The 23,807-nt window shown below is 43.4% G+C and overlaps 2 protein-coding genes across 4 annotated transcripts in view; one reads left to right on the top strand and one right to left on the bottom strand.

The window, feature by feature from the left end:
* kif26aa (kinesin family member 26Aa) overlaps window positions 1-23,807 on the top strand; it is a 191,312-nt gene that overhangs the window by 9,402 nt on the left and 158,103 nt on the right. The window lies entirely within an intron of this gene.
* Window positions 2,098-9,244, bottom strand: LOC115129286 (uncharacterized). 2 transcript variants are annotated; one of them, XM_065008631.1, is made up of 6 exons: window positions 8,878-8,911; window positions 8,159-8,304; window positions 3,149-3,222; window positions 2,883-2,990; window positions 2,611-2,709; window positions 2,098-2,278 (listed from the first exon to the last, which is right to left on the bottom strand). In XM_065008631.1, exons 1-6 carry the CDS (start codon window positions 8,896-8,898, stop codon window positions 2,133-2,135), a joined length of 594 nt encoding a protein of 197 aa, XP_064864703.1. In that variant the 5' UTR covers window positions 8,899-8,911; the 3' UTR covers window positions 2,098-2,132. The 2 variants fall into 2 exon arrangements, with proteins under 2 accessions (XP_064864703.1, XP_029515322.1); XM_029659462.2 differs by lacking the exon at window positions 8,878-8,911 and adding an exon at window positions 9,002-9,244 and having other exon boundaries at window positions 2,099-2,278.

Genomic DNA, 23,807 nt, shown 5'->3' with positions numbered 1-23,807 from the left:
GGGGTTCCTGATTTTCCTGATTGACTGACCTTCATAAAAGTATTGATTGACTATAGTTTCTCTTTGCTTATTTGAAGGAACGAAATTCCATTCCAAATGAACTTTTAACAAGGCACACCTGTTAATTGAAATGCATTCCAGGTGACTGCCTCATGTGAAGCTGGTTGAGAGAATGGCAAAGATGTCATCAAGGCAAAGGGTGGATACTTTGGAAAATCAAAAATATATTTTGATTTGTTTAACACTTTTTTGGTTACTACATGATTCCATATGTGTTATTTCATAGTTTTGATGTCTTCACTATTATTATACAATGTAGAAAATAGTAAAAATAAAGAACAACCCTTGAATGAGAAGGTTTGTCCAAACTTTTGACTGGTACTGCATATGATTTTAATAGCAGGACACGAGTGTTGCAGCGGTCTAAGGCACTGCATCTCAGTCCAAGAGGCGTCACTACAGTCCCTGGTTCGAATCCAAGCTGCATCACATCCGGCTGTGACTGGGCGGCGCACAATTGGCCCAGCGTTGTCCGGGTTTGGCCGGGGTAGGCCGTCATTGTAGTAGGCTATCATTGTAAATAAGAGTTTGTTCTTAACTGAGTTGCCTAGTTAAATAAAGGTTAATGTAAAACAAAAAAAGTCCATTATTCCAATGAGGAGTATGAATTAGGCTGTTTGAGAAAATTTGAATCCTAAGAACCTTGCATACTTGCATATTATTTGAAGTAATAGACCAACATAGCTACTGTAGTAGGTCAAAGTATGTTAAATCTGCAGATTTTGAGGTGGTGAATCAAATGTTTCCCGGGGCACAACGGTGGTCTTCTCTGATATCGCACAGCGAAGGAGCTGGATGTTCGATTGGGACCAGAAGATAAACAAGTGCATAGAGAGGGCCCGGCGCTCCGTCAATCAGCTTGTCCTTTTCAGGGAACACAATCCACCACCCTGCCATTAAGCAATGTGTCCCTGGGATGTACCGTAGGGGTGGAGAGCATCTGATTGATGAGGGCAAGAACATATTATTTGAGTTGAGAGTTGGTCTCTCCAGTCTCCACCTTTTTCTTCTCCATAGTAGGAAGACTGAGAAGGGTGCAATTGCAGCCCGCAATTCGGGGATTCCTGCAATCTGCAGGAACCACCCTTTATACTTCAATTGGTACATTTTTAAGCTAGGACTCCGGGACACAGGCAGGAGTGCTCCACTACAGTAGGTGGCCGAAATGCACAATAGCGTTGGGTGCCAACCACCGATAAATACCACAGAATAAGAGGCGTGGTGACAACGCCGGTAGCTAGCTAGCTAGGGACACTGTAGATAGTGTGTGCCTCCCCCCCACCTGTCGGGCATTCTTTTCCCACAGTTCTGTTAACGACGGCAGAAGTTTGGCAGGCGTTAGCAATGGATACTGGGTGCTAGCTAGCTAGGACTCTGGTACACAGCAGGCAGAGTAGGTAGCCAGCTAGCTAACGATAGCTAGGACACTGGTAGACAGTATCCTTTGCCCCCGCCTGTCGAGCACTGTTTCCGCAGTTCTGTTAACAGTGGCGAGGGCAGGTGTTTGGCAGGCGTTAGCGAAGGACACTGGTTGCTAGCTAATTAGCTAGCTAACTAGGACTCCGGTACACTGCTGGCAGGATAGGTAGCTAGCTAACGATAGCTAGCACACTGGTAGACAGTGTCCTTCACCCCCACCTGTCGGACTGCTTTCTCTCACTTCTGTTAATGACGGTGAGGGCAGGTGTTTGACAGGTGCGAGCAAATGACACTGTGTGCTCTGGTATACAGTAGGCAGGATAGGTAGCTAGCTAGCACACCGGTAGACAGTGTACTTCGCCCCCGCCTGTCAGCATTGTTTTCCTGCAGATCTGTTAACGACGGCGAGGGTAGGTGTTCGGCAGGTGGCCGCGAAGGACACTGTGTGCTAGCTAGGGTTAATTCTCTAAAGGTTGAAACACTGTTTGAATGTAGGAGAAATATGTTGTCAAATGGTCCCATAGTGGCGATATACCAACCATTAAAACAGTATGAAAAAATACAAATCTATTTCTAAATCTATTTTTGAAATCTATTTTTGAAATGTATTATATGAAAAAATACATAATAGGCGCCACTTGACATTTTGACAATTAATCGGCTTTATTACTCGCTAGTTGTAATTTACTTATCATCTCTTCTAAAGTCTTCTGAAGATCAATCTTGTCACTTAGCAATTCGATCACTTTCGCAAGGTCCAGTGTTTTGCTGTTGTCCTGTGTCGGATCTGGACAGGAATCTATGCCGCAAATTATGACAGTCTGTGAGTAAATGAACATTTACATCATCACAAGGATACAACATTTAGTTTTCCCCAGAAGCTACTTTGCAGTAAGGTATTACTTATTTCTCTCCATATGGGTGCATCTTCCGAACAGCATGCAAAACAGCACGTTGTTGTTGGCCTATCCAAAAGTGTCAAAGCACAATGTCAAATCTAGTTCGCTAGCTTATCATGCAGTTGGCGCTTCATTGATAACATTGCAAACTTTGGTTGAATCATTTTAAAATGGTAGCTTGGTCGCTGAAAATAATTTCTGGTGAAAACTCTAGGTGAGGTAAGATGCTTACCTTTCTGTGGGTTTGTGAACACAGCTGGTGGCAAATTGAGACAGTCCACCTGTTTCTTAAACACTTCCAGTTCAGCAGAGGTCAGCTCCTTTCTCTTACCTGTTCATCACAGGGAATAGCAAATATATTATGAGCCAGAGGGCCCAAAGGAAATATATTTTCAAATACATATAATCCACTTATTGTATATCATGTCCCATTAGTTAAGTAGTAATTTTAAACAAGACTATAGTACTGAATTTAGCATGATAGTTGAAATGTAATGTTCTTACTGAAGATATACAGAGTGCTGTATTTGCTAACCAATGACAACTTCTGTTGGACAAGGAGGCAGTCAGGGCAGGTATTCAGGTAGGTCAGGGAATAGAGCAAAGGTCCCGCTATGGCACGCGCACACACACACGCACGCACACACGCATGCACACACACACACTTTTTTTTAACATGACATACCACATTGATTCACTCACTATCCTTTAGTGCAAAGTCATATTATTATTTTGATGATTAGTAATAGTATTGTTATGTCTTTACTCACTTGAGGTAAATGTGTTGTTCTCCATGTTGTTTTCCATGGTCATTTCACTGGTCATGCTAATGCATTTGCCTCCACTGTTGAGTAATGAACTGAGATAAATATACTACAGTATTCAACTACAAATTAAATTATAAAAAACACATTCATCACATTACACTCAAAACACATTTCTCTAAGTTGTCTTGTCTTTGTTCTGAGAACATTCCTAATGTCACACAATTTGACAACCTTCACAGTAGAGGTCAACCGATTAATCGGAATGGCCGATTAATTAGGGCCGATTTCAAGTTTTCATAACAATCGGTAATCTGCATTTTTGGACACCGATCATGGCCTATTACATTGTACTACACGAGGAGACTGCGTGGCAGGCTGACTACCTGTTATGTGAGTGCAGCCAGGAGCCACGGTAAGGTGCTAGCTAGCATTAAACGTATCTTGTAAAAAACAATCAATCTTAACATAATCACTAGTTAACTACACATGGTTGATGATATTACTAGTTTACCTAGCTTGTCCTGCGTTGCATATAATCGATGCGGTGCCTGTTAATTTATCATTGAATCATAGCCTACTTCGCCAAACGGGTGATTTAACAAGCGCATTTGCTGTGAACACGTACTGGAGACACCGTGCGCTCTAGCGCATAACACGGTGCCTGACCAGTACCACTCTCCCTACGGTAAGCACGAGGAGTTGGCTCAGGTCTGAACCTAGACTCTGCCACACTCCCCGTGTGCCACCCCCAAAATCATTTTTGGGAGCTGCCTCTCGTGCCATTACTCCTGGTATCGCCGTCGTTCCCTCCCTTGTTGTTTCGCCTGTTTCCACGGCAGGGTCTAGTCCCTTGTCATAACCTCCTCCCATGTCCATGAGGTCCTCCACTCCTTCTCCAGGGCCCAGAATCCCTGCTCCTCCTGGCCACGTTGCTTGGTCCTTTGGTGGTGGGTAGTTCTGTCACGAACGTCGTCAGGGAAATGACCGGACCAAGGTGCAGCGTGGTGGGCGTACATTTTCCTTTATTAAGAATGTCGCCAACAAAACACCAAAAATGACCGTGCAGCTTACTAGGGCTATACAGGCCACTAACAAAGACAACTACCCACCAAACACAGGTGGGAAAAAGGCTGCCTATGTATGATTCCCAATCAGAGACAACGATAGACAGCTGTCCCTGATTGAGAACCGTAGCCGGCAAAACATAGAAATAAAGAAACTAGAATGCCCACTCTAGTCACACCCTGGCCTAACCAAAATAGAGAATAAAAGCCTCTCTATGGCCAGGGCGTGACACATCTGTAATCATAAAGAGCTTTGGAAGCCTGTTTATGGCACATATTTTGCCTTGAACAGATGGTCAGGGAACCAGAACATAATGACAATTAATTTGTTGAGTGCATATTAACCGTAAGAAGCCCAAACATATACGTGTATAATATTTGATTAAAACAATAATTTCAAACCTTGCTTGGGAATAGAAGCTGTTCAGGAGTCTGTTGGTGTCAGACTTGATGCTCCAGTACCGCTTGCCATGCTGGGGCGGCAGGGTAGCCTAGTGGTTACAGCGTTGGACTAGTAACCAGAAGGTTGTGAGTTCAAACCCCCGAGCTGACAAGGTACAAGGTACAAATCTGTCATTCTGCCCTTGAACAGGCCCACTGTTCCCAGGCCATCATTGAAAATAAGAATCTGTTCTTTACTGACTTGCCTGGTTAAATAAAGGTTAAAAAAATAAATAATGCTGAAGCAGAGATAACAGTCTATGGCTTGGGTTGCTGGAGTCTTCAGCAATTTTCCTAGCCTTCCTTTCACACCGCCTGCTATAGAGGTCCTGGATGGCAGGGAGCTTGGCCCTTGACAGGGAGGGAGCTTGGCTGTCCGCACAACCCTCTGTAGCGCCACCCTCTGCTGCCAGTCAAGATGCTCTCAATTGTGTCCAACTTTTTGAGGATTTGAGTGTCCATGCCAAGTTTTTTCAGCCTCCTGAGGGGGAAGAAGCGTTGTCATGTCTTCTTCATGACTGTTGGTGTGTGTGGACCATGTTAATAACCTCTTGATTCTAGCCATCCCGGATCCGGGATCGTGAATACAGCCTCAAGCTCATTACCATAACGCAACGTTAACTATTCATGAAAATCGCAAATGAAATGAAATAAATATATTAGCTCTCAAGCTTAGCCTTTTGTTAACAACACTGTCATCTCAGATTTTCAAAATATGCTTTTCAACCATAGCAAAACAAGCATTTGTGTAACAGTATTGATAGCTAGCGTAGCATTTAGCGTTAGCATTCAGCGGGCAACATTTTCACAAAAACAAGAAAAGCATTCAAATAAAATAATTTACCTTTGAAGAACTTCGGATGTTTTCAATGAGGAGACTCTCAGTTAGATAGCAAATGTTCAGTTTTTCCTGAAAGATTCTTTGTGTAGGAGAAATCGCTCCGTTTTGTTCGTCACGTTTGGCTACCAAAAAAAAAAACGAAAATTCAGTCATCAAAACGCCAAACTTTTTTCCAAATTAACTCCATAATATCGACTGAAACATGGTAAACATTGTTTAGAATCAATCCTCAAGGTGTTTTTCACATATCTCTTCGATGATATATCGTTCGTGGAAGTCTCCTCTCCTCTCTGAATCACATGGATGAATGCTTGCAGCTGGAGATTACGCACCAATTTCGACAAAGGACACCGGGCGGACACCTGGTAAATGTATTCTCTTATGGCCAATCTTCCAATGATATGCCTAAAAACACGTCACAATGCTGCAGACACCTTGGGGAAACGGCAGAACGTGTAGGCTCGTTCAGGGCACATTCACAGCCATATAAGGAGACAATGGAAAACAGCGCCTCAAAAATGTTGCTCATTTCCTGTTTGAAGTTTCATCTTGGTTTCGCCTGTAGCATCAGTTCTGTGGCACTCACAGATAATATCTTTGCAGTTTTGGAAACATCAGAGTGTTTTCTTTCCAAAGCTGTCAATTATATGCATACTCTCGACTCGCTCCACTATAGCCCCGTTGATGTGAATGGGGGCATGCTCGGACCTCCGTTTCCTGTAGTACACGATTAGTACCTTTTTCTTGCTGACGTTGAGGGATATGTTGTCGTTGTCCACCACGGTTGTGCTATCAGAAAACTTAATGATGATGTTGGAGTCATGCGCGGCCACGCAGTTGTGGGTCAACAGGAAGTGCAGGAGGAGAGTAAGCACGCACCCCTGAGGGGCCCCCGTGTTGAGGGTCAGCGTGGAAGATGTGTTTTTGCCTACCCTCACCACTTGGGGACGGCCCATCAGGAAGTCCAGGATCCAGTTGCAGAGGGAGGTGTTCAGTTGCAGGGTCTTTAGCTTAGTGACGCGCTTGCGAGATTGCGTCATCTGTGGATCTGTTGGGACTGTATGCGAATTGAATTGGGTCCAGGGTGCCTTGGATGATGGTGTTGATGTGAGCCATGTGAGCCAGCCTTTCAAAGCTGTTTCATTGCTACAGATGGGAGTACTACAGCCATAGTCAATTAGACAGGTTACCTTGGCATTCTTGGGCACAGGGACGTATTGATAATATTCCACCCATCAAGCCACAAGAGGGCGATTTGGTCATTTGACTGCAGGAAAGGGCTACAAAATCTGTAACTATGTTTGGACAATACCCTAATATAATGATGTAAGATGATTGAAATGGCATTTGTTTAAAAGTTTGGCAACTTCAAGCATTAATGTGACACTACACATTAACAGAACATTGCACCAATGTTTTCACAATTTTTTAAAACTTTGAGACCATTGAGAGGATGGCATGTAGCCACATTTTTTTGTGGCAGTATATTGTAAAAACATTACAGGAACATTACATCCCTGGAAACCTGTGGTAGTTTTTACAGATGTTGTGAAGAACATTTCAGTAAATGTTAGGAGAACATTTACTAAAATGTCTCCCTTTCACCTAATATATTGTCTGATTTACTTAAAGGCACAGTACAGTAAAGAAACTTGATTTTCCAATGTTTTATATACAGTATATTTCCTCACTGAGGTTGGAATAATACTGTGAAATTGTGAAAATTATGATAAATTATGATTCCCTTTTAGTGTAAGAGCTGTTTGAAATGACCGCCTGTAATTTCAGCCTGTTTTGGTGGGATGGAGTTTTGGCATGGCTGGTGACATCACCAGGAGCTAAATTAAATAGACCAATAAAAATGAGTTCCACTCCCCAGTCATAGCAAAATACTTGCTTTAGAAATTGCTTGTGGAGAAGATTTTTGTATATTTGAATTGAAAACAATTACAGTGAGGTACTTCATTGTTAACCAGAAATGATTTTATATTGAGATAAAAACAGCTGCGTTGGACCTTTTTTAAAAAGGTGAACTCTTGGTATTTTTTTCGTTAGTCCACTGTTGATACAGTCCCACAATGTTTTGCATGTCAGCAGTCACGTTTTCAAGATATTGGATATTCAAGCTATTCATTAAGCAATGTGTCATCGGCCACAATATCATGATGATCAAAAATGGAAAAACAAGAATAATTGTGAGTGTTTAAAGAAGTCCTCTGAATTCCCATAATATTATCAACTATTACATTCACAGTAAAATAACTATGTGTGAACTTATAGGACATTTTCTGTTAAGGTAATGAAATAGTAAGAAACGTTTTTTTGTGTGAAGTTCCTAAATGTGCTGAGAATGTTCCAAAACAAAAGCAACTATCCTGCAACATTCCCAGAACGTTGTGGGAAGGTTGCAGCAAAATAACCATAGGACAACCACACTCTCACCATGCTCTAAGAAACATAGAATGTTTTGTGCTAGCTGGGGTTTCAAGTGTTTGTAAAAGCAAAGACGGGGTCATTTTGACGTGTTACAGTTAAACATTTTGTTACAACGATGTTTGTTATTATTTCATTTTCAACACGTTTTTCACATTCACATTTCTGGTACGGTATGCATACAGTCAACATACAATAAACATGAAGCGCATTGAAAGTGAATCCTTTTCTTACATGTTTATCATCTGTAATTCTTTGACAGTGTTGTTCTGGAGCCCAGGAGAGATCTGAAGCCAGCCTGTGATCCATTCTTTTGCAGCATACTCCCTGCCACCAGGGACCTCAGTGCTCTCCGCGATAAAAATCCACTTACCCAAAATCTGCAAGATGTATAGGACCCAGAAATACTGTATATACCAGTGTTTGCCAAACTGTTTATAATCCTATACCCCTTCAAACATTCAACCTCCAGCTGAGTGCCCCTTCTGAGTAACCTCTCTGGCAAAACTTTAAGAAGAAAAAAGTATTATATATATATATATATATAAAATACTTTTTAAAATTATATATATATAATATAATAATACTTTTTTTTTCTTACATTTTTTTAATATATATATACAATAAAAAAAGTATTATATATATATATATATATATATCAGACTTTTTTTTCTTACATTTTTGCCAGAGAGGTTACTCAGAGGGGGTATATGGCATACCCTCGACTGCATTGCGCGTACCCCCTACCCCAGTTTAGGAATACCTGGTATATACCGAACAATACAAACATAGATGGATAAAAGCAGTAGTTAGATAGGCAGGCAGAAAGACAGATTTTCTAACCAAATGTCTTAACAGATAGATAAACAGATACAAATGGATGGATAGACAGACAGACAGACAGACAGACAGACAGACAGACAGACAGACAGACAGACAGACATAGTACTAACATGGTTCGTGCTGTTCATCATTCGGGGTCTCAGTAGATCCTCACAGGACAGACAGACAGACAGACAGACAGACAGACAGACAGACAGACAGACAGACAGACAGACAGACAGACATAGTACTAACATGGTTCGTGCTGTTCATCTTTAGGGGTCTCAGTAGATCCTCACAGGACAGAGGAGCTGCCAGTCCCACTGAGAGAAGGCTGAGGACAGAGATGACACACAGGACCAACATGTCTGACTCCTTGTCACTAGAGTATATCTCCTGTAGTCTACTTGAAGCCTCGCTATATCTTCCTATGCCTGCCCTGTGGTGCACTAGCTGGATTAAACAACAGTGCCAGGGCAGCAGAAGAGTGCCAGTCTTATACCCATGAGGTTGCCCTCCCCTGGCCTGTGTACCAAACCATGTCTGTTTATGGGAACAGTTTCTGTTTGCATTGGTGGCTTTCCCACCAGTGATAAATAACTACTGGGCAAATAAGGCCTTGATATTAGGTAGGTAGCCTAGCGGTTAAGAACTTTGGGCCAATAACCGAAAGGTTGATTGTTTGAATCACCGAACTGGCTAGGTGAAAAATAGGTTTTATGTGGCCTTGCGCAAGGCACTTATCTCGAATTGCTCCTGTAAGTTGTTCTGGATAAGAGCGTCTGCTGAATGACTAAAATGTAAATAATGTAAATATTAGAAAGGGAGTCGTACTGAGAGCAGAGCACACAGTGCTTCTGAGAGTGGAGGTGTGTGTTGGGCCACAAGACATTGACCGTCCCCTTATTTTGCCCAAAACAATGTAAACAAAGTAGAATCGTTCCCATTATGCAAATACTTTACATGAATGGGAATTTATTTATGGTAAATGTATCTATCTTTTTTATTTTCTGCTTGTATATTATACAAATAGTCAGTTATCGCAAAAACAAATCCACAAGAAAATGAATAGTGATAACAACATAATCAACCACACTAAAAATAATAATAGATTGGCCAGTCATGACAACATTATACTACAGTTTTGATGCTGAGGCCAGTGGATTTATGGTGTGACGTCTGTCTGGTCAGATGTTGCATGAACTTTGGATCACTGTTTCATGTTTCGGGTTTCATGTTTCGTGTTTCATGTTCGGTGTTTCATGTTCGGTGTTTTATGTTCGGTGTTTTATGTTCCATGTCAAAATCATCCCAATGTCTCTGCACTCGATTATGGAATGCAATAAAGTTACTTTAAGATGATTTGGACATGGGAAACTATAATACTGTTTAGGGGATACTGATTTGCCTTGATTTTTTTGGGACAAAAATGCTAAACAGTTGCCAAGTAAACACCAGACAGTGGTCAGGTAAACCAAACCAAAACATGGATTGCTGTATTACCTTTTCCATAGACTGCCTACAGGTTAAGGAAACTAATATGCCATTTTGTAATTTGGATGAAATATCCCTTTATTAAGGCTAACATGTTATTTGAGAATATTTTTTTACTTTATTTATATTGACCTGTTCAAAAGCAATCGTGTTTGAAACTGCACATGAACACACCTAGAATAGGTTGTTGCATTTATGGCATAATGTAAAACTATGCTAACGTAGAGAATGAAACACTCTCTTTGAAATAATCCCACTGAATGGTATACGATACACCCAGAGAGGGTGTAGAGGTGAGAGAGGTGAAATATCATTCAACACTTAGTTGAAGTAAAGCCAACTCATTTTCTATCACTGGGATATCTGTCAGTAGAGCCCCACATTTAAACATCCAGCTCAGTGAAACAGTCGTTTCTTTTTCATCTCTTTCAAGCAATGAATAAGCAGACTTTTGGCTTTTTTGTCAGTGTACTATTGGACACGTCTGTGTCTTCTGTCAGCCATCTTGGACAGAACTTAACTGGCTGTCTGCTTAGACTCGCCTGTCAGTTGTCTCCACAGACGACAGACCACTTAGCGTTGTCATGCCAATATGCTAAGTCTTTTACAAAAGAGAGAGGGGGGGTGACAAATAAGGCTTTTGCTAGATTGCTGTCATGACTCGACGTCCCAATTTTTCTGCATCATCCTGAAAGGACTCAAATTACTGCAGACATTTGGGTGGCAGCTGTGAAAGCACTCAGACTTTTGTATGGGAAAGTTCTAGAAAAAACATTTCAAGGCTAGCCACTACTCAAAACTCTTCACCAAGCAAAAACATCTTACAATGACTCAAATACATTATATCACAACCGTATGAAGATCTTCTTTCATTTATTATTTATTTTTTACAAAGCCTCTTAAAGGAACCTTCCTTTGAAAATGTGTGTGTTGCGGACTGAAGCAGTACACAAATATTATCCTGTAACAAATAGAGCAATGGGTGGTTGGAGTGAAATGTTTATTTGTATTTCTTTTTTATTTAACTACTGTAGGCAAAACCCTAACCCGGGCGACACTGGGCTAATTGTGCGCCGTCCTGTGGGACTCCCAATTATGGCCAGTTGTAATACAGCCTGGAATCAAACCAGGGTCTGTAGTGATACCTCTAGCACTGAGATGCAGTGCCTTAGACCGCTGTACCACTCGAGAGCTCATAATAACCAATGACTCAGTAATTTAGCATTTCATCAAAACCCCTCAGAGTCGGGCGGTGATAATTACTTAATATCCAGAGAGAGTATCAGGAGGGGAAACTGAGAGGGCTGAACCCTATCACAGTGAACTATATAGTGGGAGTGAAGGCCAAAATGTCTGCTTACTTGTCTGCCAAAGTGATTGTGTAACAAATAACCCATGTTTTGTTTGTGTGTAGATCTCTGTTTATGTGTCATACCACTGGCCTCTGTGAGGGGTATGACCCTGGCTTGCTGCCTCAACGTTTTGGCTCCACCGAAATGACTGGTTTCATAGGAGCTGGTGTTGGGTGTGTGTGGGTAGGAGTGGGCTCTCCTGAGTGTGTGTGTGTGTGTGTGTTAGACCCAAGGTGACTGTTTGGGGCATCGCCAATGAAAACAACAGATAGGAGCCTGTACATGGGGGTCAGTGATTACTCTGGTAGATGAGTATGCCTGGGAGACATGCAGTACCAGCATGAATGACAGACAGACATGGAGACGGGCCTCAACAACTAGCCTGACTAGTGTTCAAGAGTTAGTCTTTGTGTGTGTGTGTGTGTGTGTGTGGCGGAGAGAAAGGCACAGAAGGTTTGTGCCATAGCAGATTATTTTGCCCCAAACATAACGCTGACTGTTGAGTAAAGGAGGGAAATTCATCTCTACAGTTTTTAGACCTTCTAAAAAGTTAATAAAACTCTGGTCATAGGACTAACAAACTGTTTGTGTGGACCTGTGCGTGTGCATTTGTGCATGCACATACTGTGTGTGTGTGTGTGTCTGTGTGTGTGTCTGTGTCTGTGTGTGTCTGTGTGTGCTGTCGTGTCTCTACTATGGTTAAATGAGATGAAATGCTATTTTCAAATCAATTACCTAACGTTTGATTGATTACGTGATTGAATTAAACAATTAGCTTGTTAAGATCCTGGGGCACCACGGAAGAGTTCGTCCTGGGGCACCACGGAAGAGTTTGTTTATATAGAGTGGCTATCTCCCAAATCCACTTTTAAAGATCTGAAGATATTTTATATCAATAGCAGTCAATCATTAATTATTCTTTACCTTCTGTCAGTCTCATCTGAATGTCGTAAAATTGTTGGTTATGAGAAAGAAGTCTGCATTGACCATAACTTTTTGTAGATCTACATATTTTTATTACCTTTATTTAACTAGGCAAGTCAGTTTAAGAACAAATTCTTATTTTCAATGACGGCCTAGGAACAGTGGGTTACCTGCCTGTTCAGGGGCAGAACGACAGATTTGTACCTTGTCAGCTCGGGGATTTGAACTTGCAACCTTCCGGTTACTAGTCCAACGCTCTAACCACTAGGCTACCCTGCACGAGCCCTAGTTTCCATAATAAATCAGCATCGATGGATTTATTTGCTGTTTCCTGAAGTCCACAATCATCTCCTTAGTTTTGTTGACGTTGAGTGTGAGGTTATTTTCCTGACACCACACTCCGAGGGCCCTCACCTCCTCCCTGTAGGCCGTCGTTGTTGGTAATCAAGCCTACCACTGTTGTGTCGTCCGCAAACTTGATGATTGAGTTGGAGGCGTGCGTGGCCACGCAGTCGTGGGTGAACAGGGAGTACAGGAGAGGGCTCAAAACGCACCCTTGTGGGGCCCCAGTGTTGAGGCTCAGCGGGGTGGAGATGTTGTTGCCTACCCTCACCACCTGGGGGCAGCCCATCAGGAAGTCCAGTACCCAGTTGCACAGGGCGGGGTCGAGACCCAGGGTCTCAAGCTTGATGACGAGCTTGGAGGGCACTATGGTGTTAAATGCCGAGCTGTAGTCGATGAACAGCATTCTCACATAGGTATTCCTCTTGTCCAGATGGGTTAGGGCAGTGTGCAGTGTGGTTGAGATTGCATCGTCTGTGGACCTATTTTTTTATATATATTTTTTTACCTTTATTTAACCAGGCAAGTCAGTTAAGAACACATTCTTATTTTCAATGACGGCCTGGGAACAGTGGGTTAACTGCCTGTTCAGGGGCAGAACGACAGATTTGTACCTTGTCAGCTCGGGGGTTTGAACTCGCAACCTTCCGGTTACTAGTCCAACGCTCTAACCACTAGGTTACGCTGCCGCCCCGGTAAGCAAATTGGAGTGGGTCTAGGGTGTCTGGTAGGGTGGAGGTGATATGGTCCTTGACTAGTCTCTCAAAGCACTTCATGATGACGGAAGTGAGTGCTACGGGGTGGTAGTCGTTTAGCTCAGTTACCTTAGCTTTCTTGGGAACAGGAACAATGGTGGCCCTCTTGAAGCATGTGGGAACAACAGACTGGGATAGGGATTGATTGAATATGTCCGTAAACACACCAGCCAGCTGGTCTGCGCATGCTCTGAGGGCGCGGCTGGGGATGCCGTCTGGGCCTGCAGCCTTGCGAGGGTTGACACGTTTAAATGTTTTCCTCAAGTCGGCTGCAGTGAAGGAGAGTCCGCATGTTTTAGTTGCGGGCACTGTCAGTGGCACTGTATTGTCCTCAAAGCGGGCAAAAAAAGTTATTTAGTCTGCCTGGGAGCAAGACATCCTGGTCCGTGACGGTGCTGGTTTTCTTTTTGTAATCCGTGATTGACTGTAGACCCTGCCACATACCTCTTGTGTCTGAGCCGTTGAATTGAGATTCTACTTTGTCTCTATACTGACGCTTAGCTTGTTTGATTGCCTTGCGGAGGGAATAGTTACACTGTTTGTATTTGGTCATGTTTCCTGTCACTTTGCCCTGATTAAAAGCAGTGGTTCGCGCTTTCAGTTTCACGCGAATGCTGCCATCAATCCACGGTTTCTGGTTTGGGAATGTTTTAATCATTGCTATGGGAACGACATCTTCAACGCACGTTCTAATGAACTCGCACACCGAATCAGCGTATTCGTCAATGTTGTCGTCTGACGCAATACGGAACATATCCCAGTCCACGTGATGGAAGCAGTCTTGGAGTGTGGAATCAGATTGGTCGGACCAGCGTTGAAAAGACCTCAGCGCGGGAGCTTCTTGTTTTAGTTTCTGTCTGTAGGCAGGGATCAACAAAATGGAGTCGTGGTCAGCTTTTCCGAAAGGAGGGCGGGGCAGGGCCTTATATGCGTCGCGGAAGTTGGAATAGCAATGATCCAAGGTTTTTCCAGCCCTGGTTGCGCAATCGATATGCTGATAAAATTTAGGGAGTCTTGTTTTCAGATTAGCCTTGTTAAAATCCCCAGCTACAATGAATGCAGCCTCCGGATATATGGATTCCAGTTTGCAAAGAGTCAAATAAAGTTCGTTCAGAGCCATCGATGTGTCTGCTTATGGGGGACTATATACGGCTGTGATTATAATCGAAGAGAATTCCCTTGGTAGATAATGAGGTCTACATTTGATTGTGAGGAATTCTAAATCAGGTGAACAGAAGGACTTGAGTTCCTGTATGTTGTTTTGGCCACACCACGTCACGTTAACCATAAAGCATACGCCCCCGCCCCTCTTCTTACCAGAAAGATGTTTGTTTCTGTCGGCGCGATGCGTGGAGAAACCAGCTGGCTGCACCGTCTCCGATAGCGTCTCTCCAGTGAGCCATGTTTCCGTGAAGCAAAGAACGTTACAGTCTCTGATGTCCCTCTGGAATGCTACCCATGCTCGGATTTCATCAACCTTGTTGTCAAGAGACTGGACATTGGCGAGGAGAATGCTAGGGAGTGGTGCACGATGTGCCCGTCTCCGGAGTCTGACCAGAAGACCGCTTCGTTTTCCCCTTTTTCGAAGTCGTTTTTTGGGGTCGCCGGCTGGGATCCATTCCGTTGTCCTGGGTGAAAGGCAGAACACAGGGTCCGCTTCACGAAAGTCATATTCTTGGTCGTACTGATGGTGAGTTGACGCTGCTCTTATGTTCAGTAGTTCTTCTCGACTGTATGTAATGAAACCTAAGATGACCTGGGGTACCAATGTAAGAAATAACACGTAAAAAAAACAAAAAACTGCATAGTTTCCTAGGAACGCGAAGCGAGGCGGCCATCTCTGTCGGCGCCGGAAGTTAGTGTTTATAGTTTAAACCACTTCACAAACCAGCCTCACCTGGTTTGTTTTGGTCTTAGAAATTCAACCATTTGCAACCTTAGCTTACACTGGGGTTTGCGTGGTCTGGTGTGAATTTCATCAGGAGTGGGTTTTATACGTAACAGTAGAAAAGTGCGGTCCATGACGCCTAATGTGATGTCTGGGCTCACGGGGGTGTGGCCACTGACTAGTTCATCTTTATATGAAAATCCATACTCTCATTTAGAAGGTTGACATCACATTACATCTTCATCTTTAGATGTAAACCTTCTAAATGAGAGGTACACTACAAGAGAAACAGTTATGTGAGTTTCCTGTCCTTCATGAGATGAAACACACTCGTCATAACTGTCCCTTAAGTGTCCACGGACTATTCCCACACTCTCAAAAGATTAGGAGTTTGGCCAAGTCTACCCAATATTTACAACTGGGGGTAATAAACCTGGGTTAGGAGTGAGAGTGGAGAGAGTGGGGAAAGCTATGATCTACATCCAGAAAGGGCCACGTCATGACAGTGCCTTTGTGTAGGAATGTGTTTGTGTGCACATAAGTGTGCGCTTCAGACTGCTGTCTGGACAGCAAGCTCCTATAATCAAAGGTTAGAAGGGACACAGACATTCTCAGTAGATCTAACAAGGTTTCATTACATCTCTCCAAACCTTAGTGTAAAAGTAGAGTTCATAGTAGGTCTCTGACACAGAAGTCAAGCCCATTAATTTCTGCCCAATACACCAACACAACAACAAGCATTGTGGTACAGAGGAGTTGGCTGACAACCTCACAAAAATGATCTGTGAGCATCGATATGGCTGGAAGGCAGGCGTTGTTATGATTGTGAACAGTCAGATAGCAACAATGACAAGAAGCTGACGTGGGGAATCGTAGGTGGCTCGTTTCAGCTCCTTGTATCTTCTTATTGATACCATGTCTTGTTTCGAGGTGTTTTGACATAATGTCTATTGTAATATGCCTAAAATTGGCCGGCTAGTTAACCCATAACTGTAATGATGTACAATGCCTTCAGAAAGTATTCACATTTTCCAAATGTTGTGTTACAAAGTGGGATTAAAATGGATTTATTGTATTTTTATGTCAACAATCTACGCAAAGACAAATTCTAACGTTTGTAAAAAAATATATATAATGACAAATAAAACACTAATATATCTTGATTAGATAAGTATTAAACCCTGTGAATCAATACATGCTAGAATCACCTTTGGCAGAAATTACAGCTGACAGTATTTCTGGGTAAATCTCTTAAGAGTTTTACATACCTGGATTGTGAAACATTTGCCTACTATTCGTCTCTAAATTCTTCAAGATCTGTGAAATTGGTTGTTGATCATTGCTAGATAACCATATTCAGGTCTTGCCATAGATTGTCAAACAAATTTAAGTCAAAACTGGTGACTGTAACTTGGATGAAAGGTGAATTCATCTCCCAGTGTCTGGTGGAAAGCAGACTGAACCAGGTTTTCCTCTAGGATTTTGCCTGTGCTTAGCCCCATTCCGTTAGTTTTTTATCCTGAAAAACTCCACAGTCCTTAATGATTACAAGCATACCCATAACATGATGCAGTCACCACTATACTTGAAAATATAGAGCGTGGTACTCAGTAATGTGTGATTTGCCCCATACATAAAACATTGCATTCAGAACAAAAAATGTATTGCTTTGCCACATTTCTTGCAGTATTACTTCAGTGCCTTTTTGCAAACAGGATGCATGTTTTGTAATATTTGTATTCTGTACAGGCTTCCTTCTTTTCAATCTGTTAATTAGGTTATTAATGTGGAGTAACTACAATGTTGTTGCTCCATCCTCAGTTTTCTCCTATCACAGCCATTTAAATCTGTAACTGTTTTAAAGTAAACATTGGCCTCATGGTGAAATTCCTGAGCAGTTTCCTTCCACTCCGGCAACTGAGTTAGGAAGGACGCCTGTATTTTTGTTGTGACTGGGTGTATTGATACACCCTCCAAAGTGTAATTAATAACTTCAGTTTACAGATAATTGTATGTGTGGGGTACAAAGATGAGATAATAATTCAAAATAGTTTGAACTTATTATGCGACTTGTTATACAAATGTTTACTCCTAAACTTATTTAGGCCATAACAAAGACGTAGAACACTTATTGACTCAAGACATTTCACCATTTCATTTTCTATTCATTTTGTAAACATAATTCCACTTTGATATTATGGGGTATTGTGTGGAGGCCAGTGACACAACATCTCAATTGAATCCAATTTGTATTCAGGCTGTAACACAACAACATGTGGAAAAAGTCAAGGGGTATGAATACTTTCTAAAGGCTCTGTATTTGAGAGACAACAAGTGCTCATTGTGAAAATGGGGTTTTAGGCTGGGTTTCTGTACAGCACTTTGAGATATCAGCTGATGTACGAAGGGCTATATAAATACATTACATTACATTTACATTTAAGTCATTTAGCAGACGCTCTTATCCAGAGCGACTTACAAATTGGTGCGTTCACCTTAAGACATCCAGTGGAACAGCCACTTTACAATAGTGCATCTAAATCTTTTAAGGGGGGGTGAGAAGGATTACTTTATCCTATCCTAGGTATTCCTGAAAGAGGTGGGGTTTCAGGTGTCTCCGGAAGGTGGTGATTGACTCCGCTGTCCTGGCGTCGTGAGGGAGTTTGTTCCACCATTGGGGGGCCAGAGCAGCGAACAGTTTTGACTGGGCTGCGCGGGAACTGTACTTCCTCAGTGGTAGGGAGGCGAGCAGGCCAGAGGTGGATGAACGCAGTGCCCTTGTTTGGGTGTAGGGCCTGATCAGAGCCTGGAGGTACTGAGGTGCCGTTCCCCTCACAGCTCCGTAGGCAAGCACCATGGTCTTGTAGCGGATGCGAGCTTCAACTGGAAGCCAGTGGAGAGAGCGGAGGAGCGGGGTGACGTGAGAGAACTTGGGAAGGTTGAACACCAGACGGGCTGCGGCGTTCTGGATGAGTTGTAGGGGTTTAATGGCACAGGCAGGGAGCCCAGCCAACAGCGAGTTGCAGTAATCCAGACAGGAGATGACAAGTGCCTGGATTAGGACCTGCGCTGCTTCCTGTGTGAGGCAGGGTCGTACTCTGCGGATGTTGTAGAGCATGAACCTACAGGAACGGGCCACCGCCTTGATGTTAGTTGAGAACGACAGGGTGTTGTCCAGGATCACGCAAGGTTCTTAGCGCTCTGGGAGGAGGACACAATGGAGTTGTCAACCGTGATGGCGCGATCATGGAACGGGCAGTCCTTCCCCGGGAGGAAGAGGTGGTGATCCGTCATCCACACTGATATGTCTGCCAGACATGCAGAGATGCGATTCGCCACCTGGTCATCAGAAGGGGGAAAGGAGAAGATTAATTGTGTGTCGTCTGCATAGCAATGATAGGAGAGACCATGTGAGGTTATGACAGAGCCAAGTGACTTGGTGTATAGCGAGAATAGGAGAGGGCCTAGAACAGAGCCCTGGGGGACGCCAGTGGTGAGAGCGCGTGGTGAGGAGACAGATTCTCGCCACGCCACCTGGTAGGAGCGACCTGTCAGGTAGGACGCAATCCAAGCGTGGGCCGCGCCGGAGATGCCCAACTCGGAGAGGGTGGAGAGGAGGATCTGATGGTTCACAGTATCGAAGGCAGCCGATAGGTCTAGAAGGATGAGAGCAGAGGAGAGAGAGTTAGCTTTAGCAGTGCGGAGCGCCTCCGTGATACAGAGAAGAGCAGTCTCAGTTGAATGACTAGTCTTGAAACCTGACTGATTTGGATCAAGAAGGTCATTCTGAGAGAGATAGCGGGAGAGCTGGCCAAGGACGGCACGTTCAAGAGTTTTGGAGAGAAAAGAAAGAAGGGATACTGGTCTGTAGTTGTTGACATCGGAGGGATCGAGTGTAGGTTTTTTCAGAAGGGGTGCAACTCTCGCTCTCTTGAAGACGGAAGGGACGTAGCCAGCGGTCAGGGATGAGTTGATGAGCGAGGTGAGGTAAGGGAGAAGGTCTCCGGAAATGGTCTGGAGAAGAGAGGAGGGGATAGGGTCAAGCGGGCAGGTTGTTGGGCGACCGGCCGTCACAAGACGCGAGATTTCATCTGGAGAGAGAGGGGAGAAAGAGGTCAGAGCACAGGGTAGGGCAGTGTGAGCAGAACCAGCGGTGTCGTTTGACTTAGCAAACGAGGATCGGATGTCGTCGACCTTCTTTTCAAAATGGTTGACGAAGTCATCTGCAGAGAGGGAGGAGGGGGGGGAGGAGGATTCAGGAGGGAGGAGAAGGTGGCAAAGAGCTTCCTAGGGTTAGAGGCAGATGCTTGGAATTTAGAGTGGTAGAAAGTGGCTTTAGCAGCAGAGACAGAAGAGGAAAATGTAGAGAGGAGGGAGTGAAAGGATGCCAGGTCCGCAGGGAGGCGAGTTTTCCTCCATTTCCGCTTCGCTGCCCGGAGCCCTGTTCAAATAAATTTGATTTGATTTGAAAATGTATTTATGTTTTCAATAAACATTGAGACTAAATGTATTTTAAAACAATTATATATACAAGTTGCAAAAAAAAGTATGTGAACCGTTTGGAATTACCTGGATTTCTACATAAATTGGTCAAAAAATGTAATCTGGTTTTCCTCTAAGTCACAACAATAGACAAGCACAGTGTGCTTAAACTAATAACACACAAATTATTGTATTTTTCTTGTCTATATTGAATACATAATTTAAACATTCACAGTGTAGGTTGGAAAAAGTATGTGAACCCCTAGGCTAATGACTTTTCCATTGCTGAACATCTGTTCGCAACAGTTCCACAGCGCTACTGGCAAAATATTCAGTGAACAGATTAAACTAAAGTTGAGTTGTTTGGAAGGAACACACAACACTATGTGTGGGGGGAAAAAGGCACAGCACAGCACACCAACGTCAAAACCTCATCCCAACTGTAAGGTATGGTGGAGGGAACATCATGGTTTTGGGCTGCTTTGCTGCGTCTGGGCCTGGACAACTTGCTATCATCGACAGAAAAATGAATTCCCATGTTTATCAAGACATTTTGAAGGAGAATGTAAGGCTATCTGTCCACCAATTGAAGCTCAACAGAAGTTGAGTGATGCAACAGGACAACGACCCCAAACACAGTAGTAAATCAACAACAGATTTGCTTCAACAGAAGAAAATACGCCTTCTGGAGTGGCCCAGTTAGAGTCCTGACCTCAACCTGATTGAGATGCTGTGGCATGACCTCGAGAGCGGTTCACACCAGACATCCCAAGAATATTGCTGAACTGAAACAGTTTTGTAAAGAGGAATGGTCCAAAATTCCTGACCGTTGTGCAGGTCTGATCCGCAACTACAGAAAACATTTGGTTGAGGTTATTGCTGCCAAATGACTGTCAACCAGTTATTAAATCCAAGGATTCACATACTTTTCCCACCCTGCACTGTGAATGTTTACACGGTGTGTTCAATAAAGAAATGAAACCATATAATTGTTTGTGTGTTATTAGTTTAAGCAGACTGTTTGTCTATTGTTTTGACTTAGATGAAGATTAGATTACATTATTTGACCAATTTATGCAGATATCCAGGTAATTCCTAAGGGTTCACATACTTTTTTTTGACACTGTATATACAGAAGTTTGGACACACCTACTCATTCAAGGGTTTTTCTTTATTCTACATTGTAGAATAATAGTGAAGACATCAACTATGAAATAACACATGCTTTTCTAACAGTCTTGGACACGGATGTGCATCTGTTGGTCACAGATACTGTACCTTAAAAATGTAGAAAATAGTACAAATGAAGAAAAACCCTTGAATGAGTAGGTGTGTCCAAATTTTTGACTGGTACTGTATATATATACGCAACATGTAAAGAAGGCACGACAACGCACCTTCCCCTTCAGGAGGCTGAAAAGATTTGGCATTGGCACTCAGATCCTCAAAGTTGTACAGCTGCGTCATTGAGAGCATCCTGACTGACTGCATCACTGCTTGGTATGACAACTGCTTGGCATCCGAATGCAAGGCGTTACAGAGGGTAGTGTGTACGGCCTAGTACATCACTGGGGCCGAGCCCCCTGCCGTCCAGGACTTCTATACCAGGCAGTGTCAGAGGAAGGCCCTATAGAGGGTAGTGCGTGCGGACCAGTACATCACTGGGGCCGAGCCCCCTGCCGCCCAAGACCTCTATACCAGGTGGTGTCAGAGGAAGGCCCTATAGAGGGTAGTGTGTACGGCCCAGTACATCACTGGGGCCGAGCTCCCTGCCATCCAGGACCTCTATACCAGGTGGTGTCAGAGGAAGGCCCTATAGAGGGTAGTGTGTACGGCCCAGTACATCACTGGGGCCAAGCCCCCTGCCGCCCAAGACCTCTATACCAGGTGGTGTCAGAGGAAGGCCCCTAAAATTGTTAATAGTCATAGACAATTCTATCTGCTACCATATGGCAAGCAGTACCAATTCACTAAGTCTGGAACCAACAGTGCCCTGAACAGCTTCTACCCCTGAGCCATAAGACTGCTAAATAGTCCAGGTAGCTATTGGATAACTATTTAACTATCTGCATTGACTCATCTCTGTTTACTATCTATCCTGTTGCCTAGTAAATTTATTCCCACCTATATGTGCATACTTACTTAAATGACCTTATGCCCCTGCACATAGACTCAGTACTGGTACCCCGTGCCAAGTCTACACCAGTTTTTTACGAAGCGTGTGACAAATATTTGATTTGATTTGATTATAGAGAATCAGCCTGTCCCTTGGTTCATCCATTGGGTATATTGAGGCTCCCACCCCTCAGGTGGTGGGATGGGATCTACTGGGGGAGTCTTGTCAATATATTAGTGACACTCATCGCAATGTTTGCTCTGTCGGAACGTACGTTGATGATGAGTGAAGTGTTAAGCTGATGTGGGTGTAAGAGGAAGTAGTCACATGCCTTTGTCCCAACACTGTAGCAAACTTAACTCAACACCTAGCGATCTGGTCGAAAGGTTTGTATCTCTTGGCGTAGTCGCTAAGGTGTTGGGTTGACAGTAATGGGACCCGGGTTCCAGTCCCTGTTGGGGCTACCCCCAAATTCACTATAAATTGAAGGCTCTTGTCAGAGATGATCCCCATTGGAATACATGGGATACCAGATGCCCTCTGGTGCACTATTCATTTAATCTGACTTTTTCAAAACCTTTACAATGTTTGGACCATACTAATGGTACCATAAGCTGTACCAGGGCCTGTATTTTGCTTGAACCTTTAGTCCCAGGTTTAGTTACAAACAAAGCTACGGTGACTAAGAGAAATCTCTTTTGCATTTGTGTCGGACCTGGACGTCAATTTTCATAGTTCATCCCTGTTACTTCAATTACCAATACAGGACATCACAACAACGCTAAGTACACCTTCCTGTCCTGATTTCTCACCATCACTCCTGGCTCTTTCTCTCAACACCCACTCCCTCTCTATACCCCTATCTGCCTCTCTCTCCATCCCTTCCTATCTCTCTATCTGTAATCTTCTCTCTGTTTTGACTCGCAGTGCCACAGGAGGCGCTGTCGTCTGTCCTTTCTTACTTCAGTTATCTCTGCTGTAGTTTAAGTGTGGATTCAGTGATGTGTGGCTTTGACTTTCTGGTCTGGTTTCAGGTTCAGCCAGTAATGGACTATTCATCATTGGAAAAACAAAGATCTAGACAGAATTGCTTCCTTACTACAAGCTTACTCTGGTGTAATAATGTACACGGATCAAAAATATAAATGCATAATGTAAAGTGTTGGTCCCATGGTTCATGAGCTGAAATGAAAGATCACAGAAATGTTCCTATACGGACAAAACCCTTATATCTCTCAAAGATATAAGCGTTTGTTTAGCTCCCTGTTAGAGACCATTTCTCCTTTGCCAAGATAATCCATCCACCTGACAGGTGTGGCATATCAAGAAGCTGGTTAAACACCATGATCATTACACAGGTGCACCTTGTGCTTGGGACAATAAAAGGCCTTTCTGAATTGTTCAGCACGATAATGCACGGCCCCATGTCGTAAGTATCTGTACACAATTCCTGGATGCTGAAAATGTCCCAGTTCTTCCATGGCTTGCATACTCACCAGACATTCGTTTGGGATGCTCTGGATCGACGTGTACAACAGCGTGTTCCAGTTCCCCACACAATCCAGCGACTTCGCACAGCCATTGAAGAGGAGTGGGACGACATTCCATGAGCCACAATCAACAGCCTGATCATCTCTATGTGAAGGAGATGTGTCGCGCTGCATGAGGCAAATGGTCACATCAGACACTGACTGGTTTTCTGATCCAT

The sequence above is a fragment of the Oncorhynchus nerka genome, linkage group LG24 (genome assembly GCF_034236695.1).
Source record: "Oncorhynchus nerka isolate Pitt River linkage group LG24, Oner_Uvic_2.0, whole genome shotgun sequence".
NCBI classification, from domain to species: Eukaryota; Metazoa; Chordata; class Actinopteri; order Salmoniformes; family Salmonidae; genus Oncorhynchus; species Oncorhynchus nerka.
The sequence above is the reverse complement of the archived record's forward strand: the minus strand, read 5'-3'. Positions and strand labels throughout refer to the sequence as shown.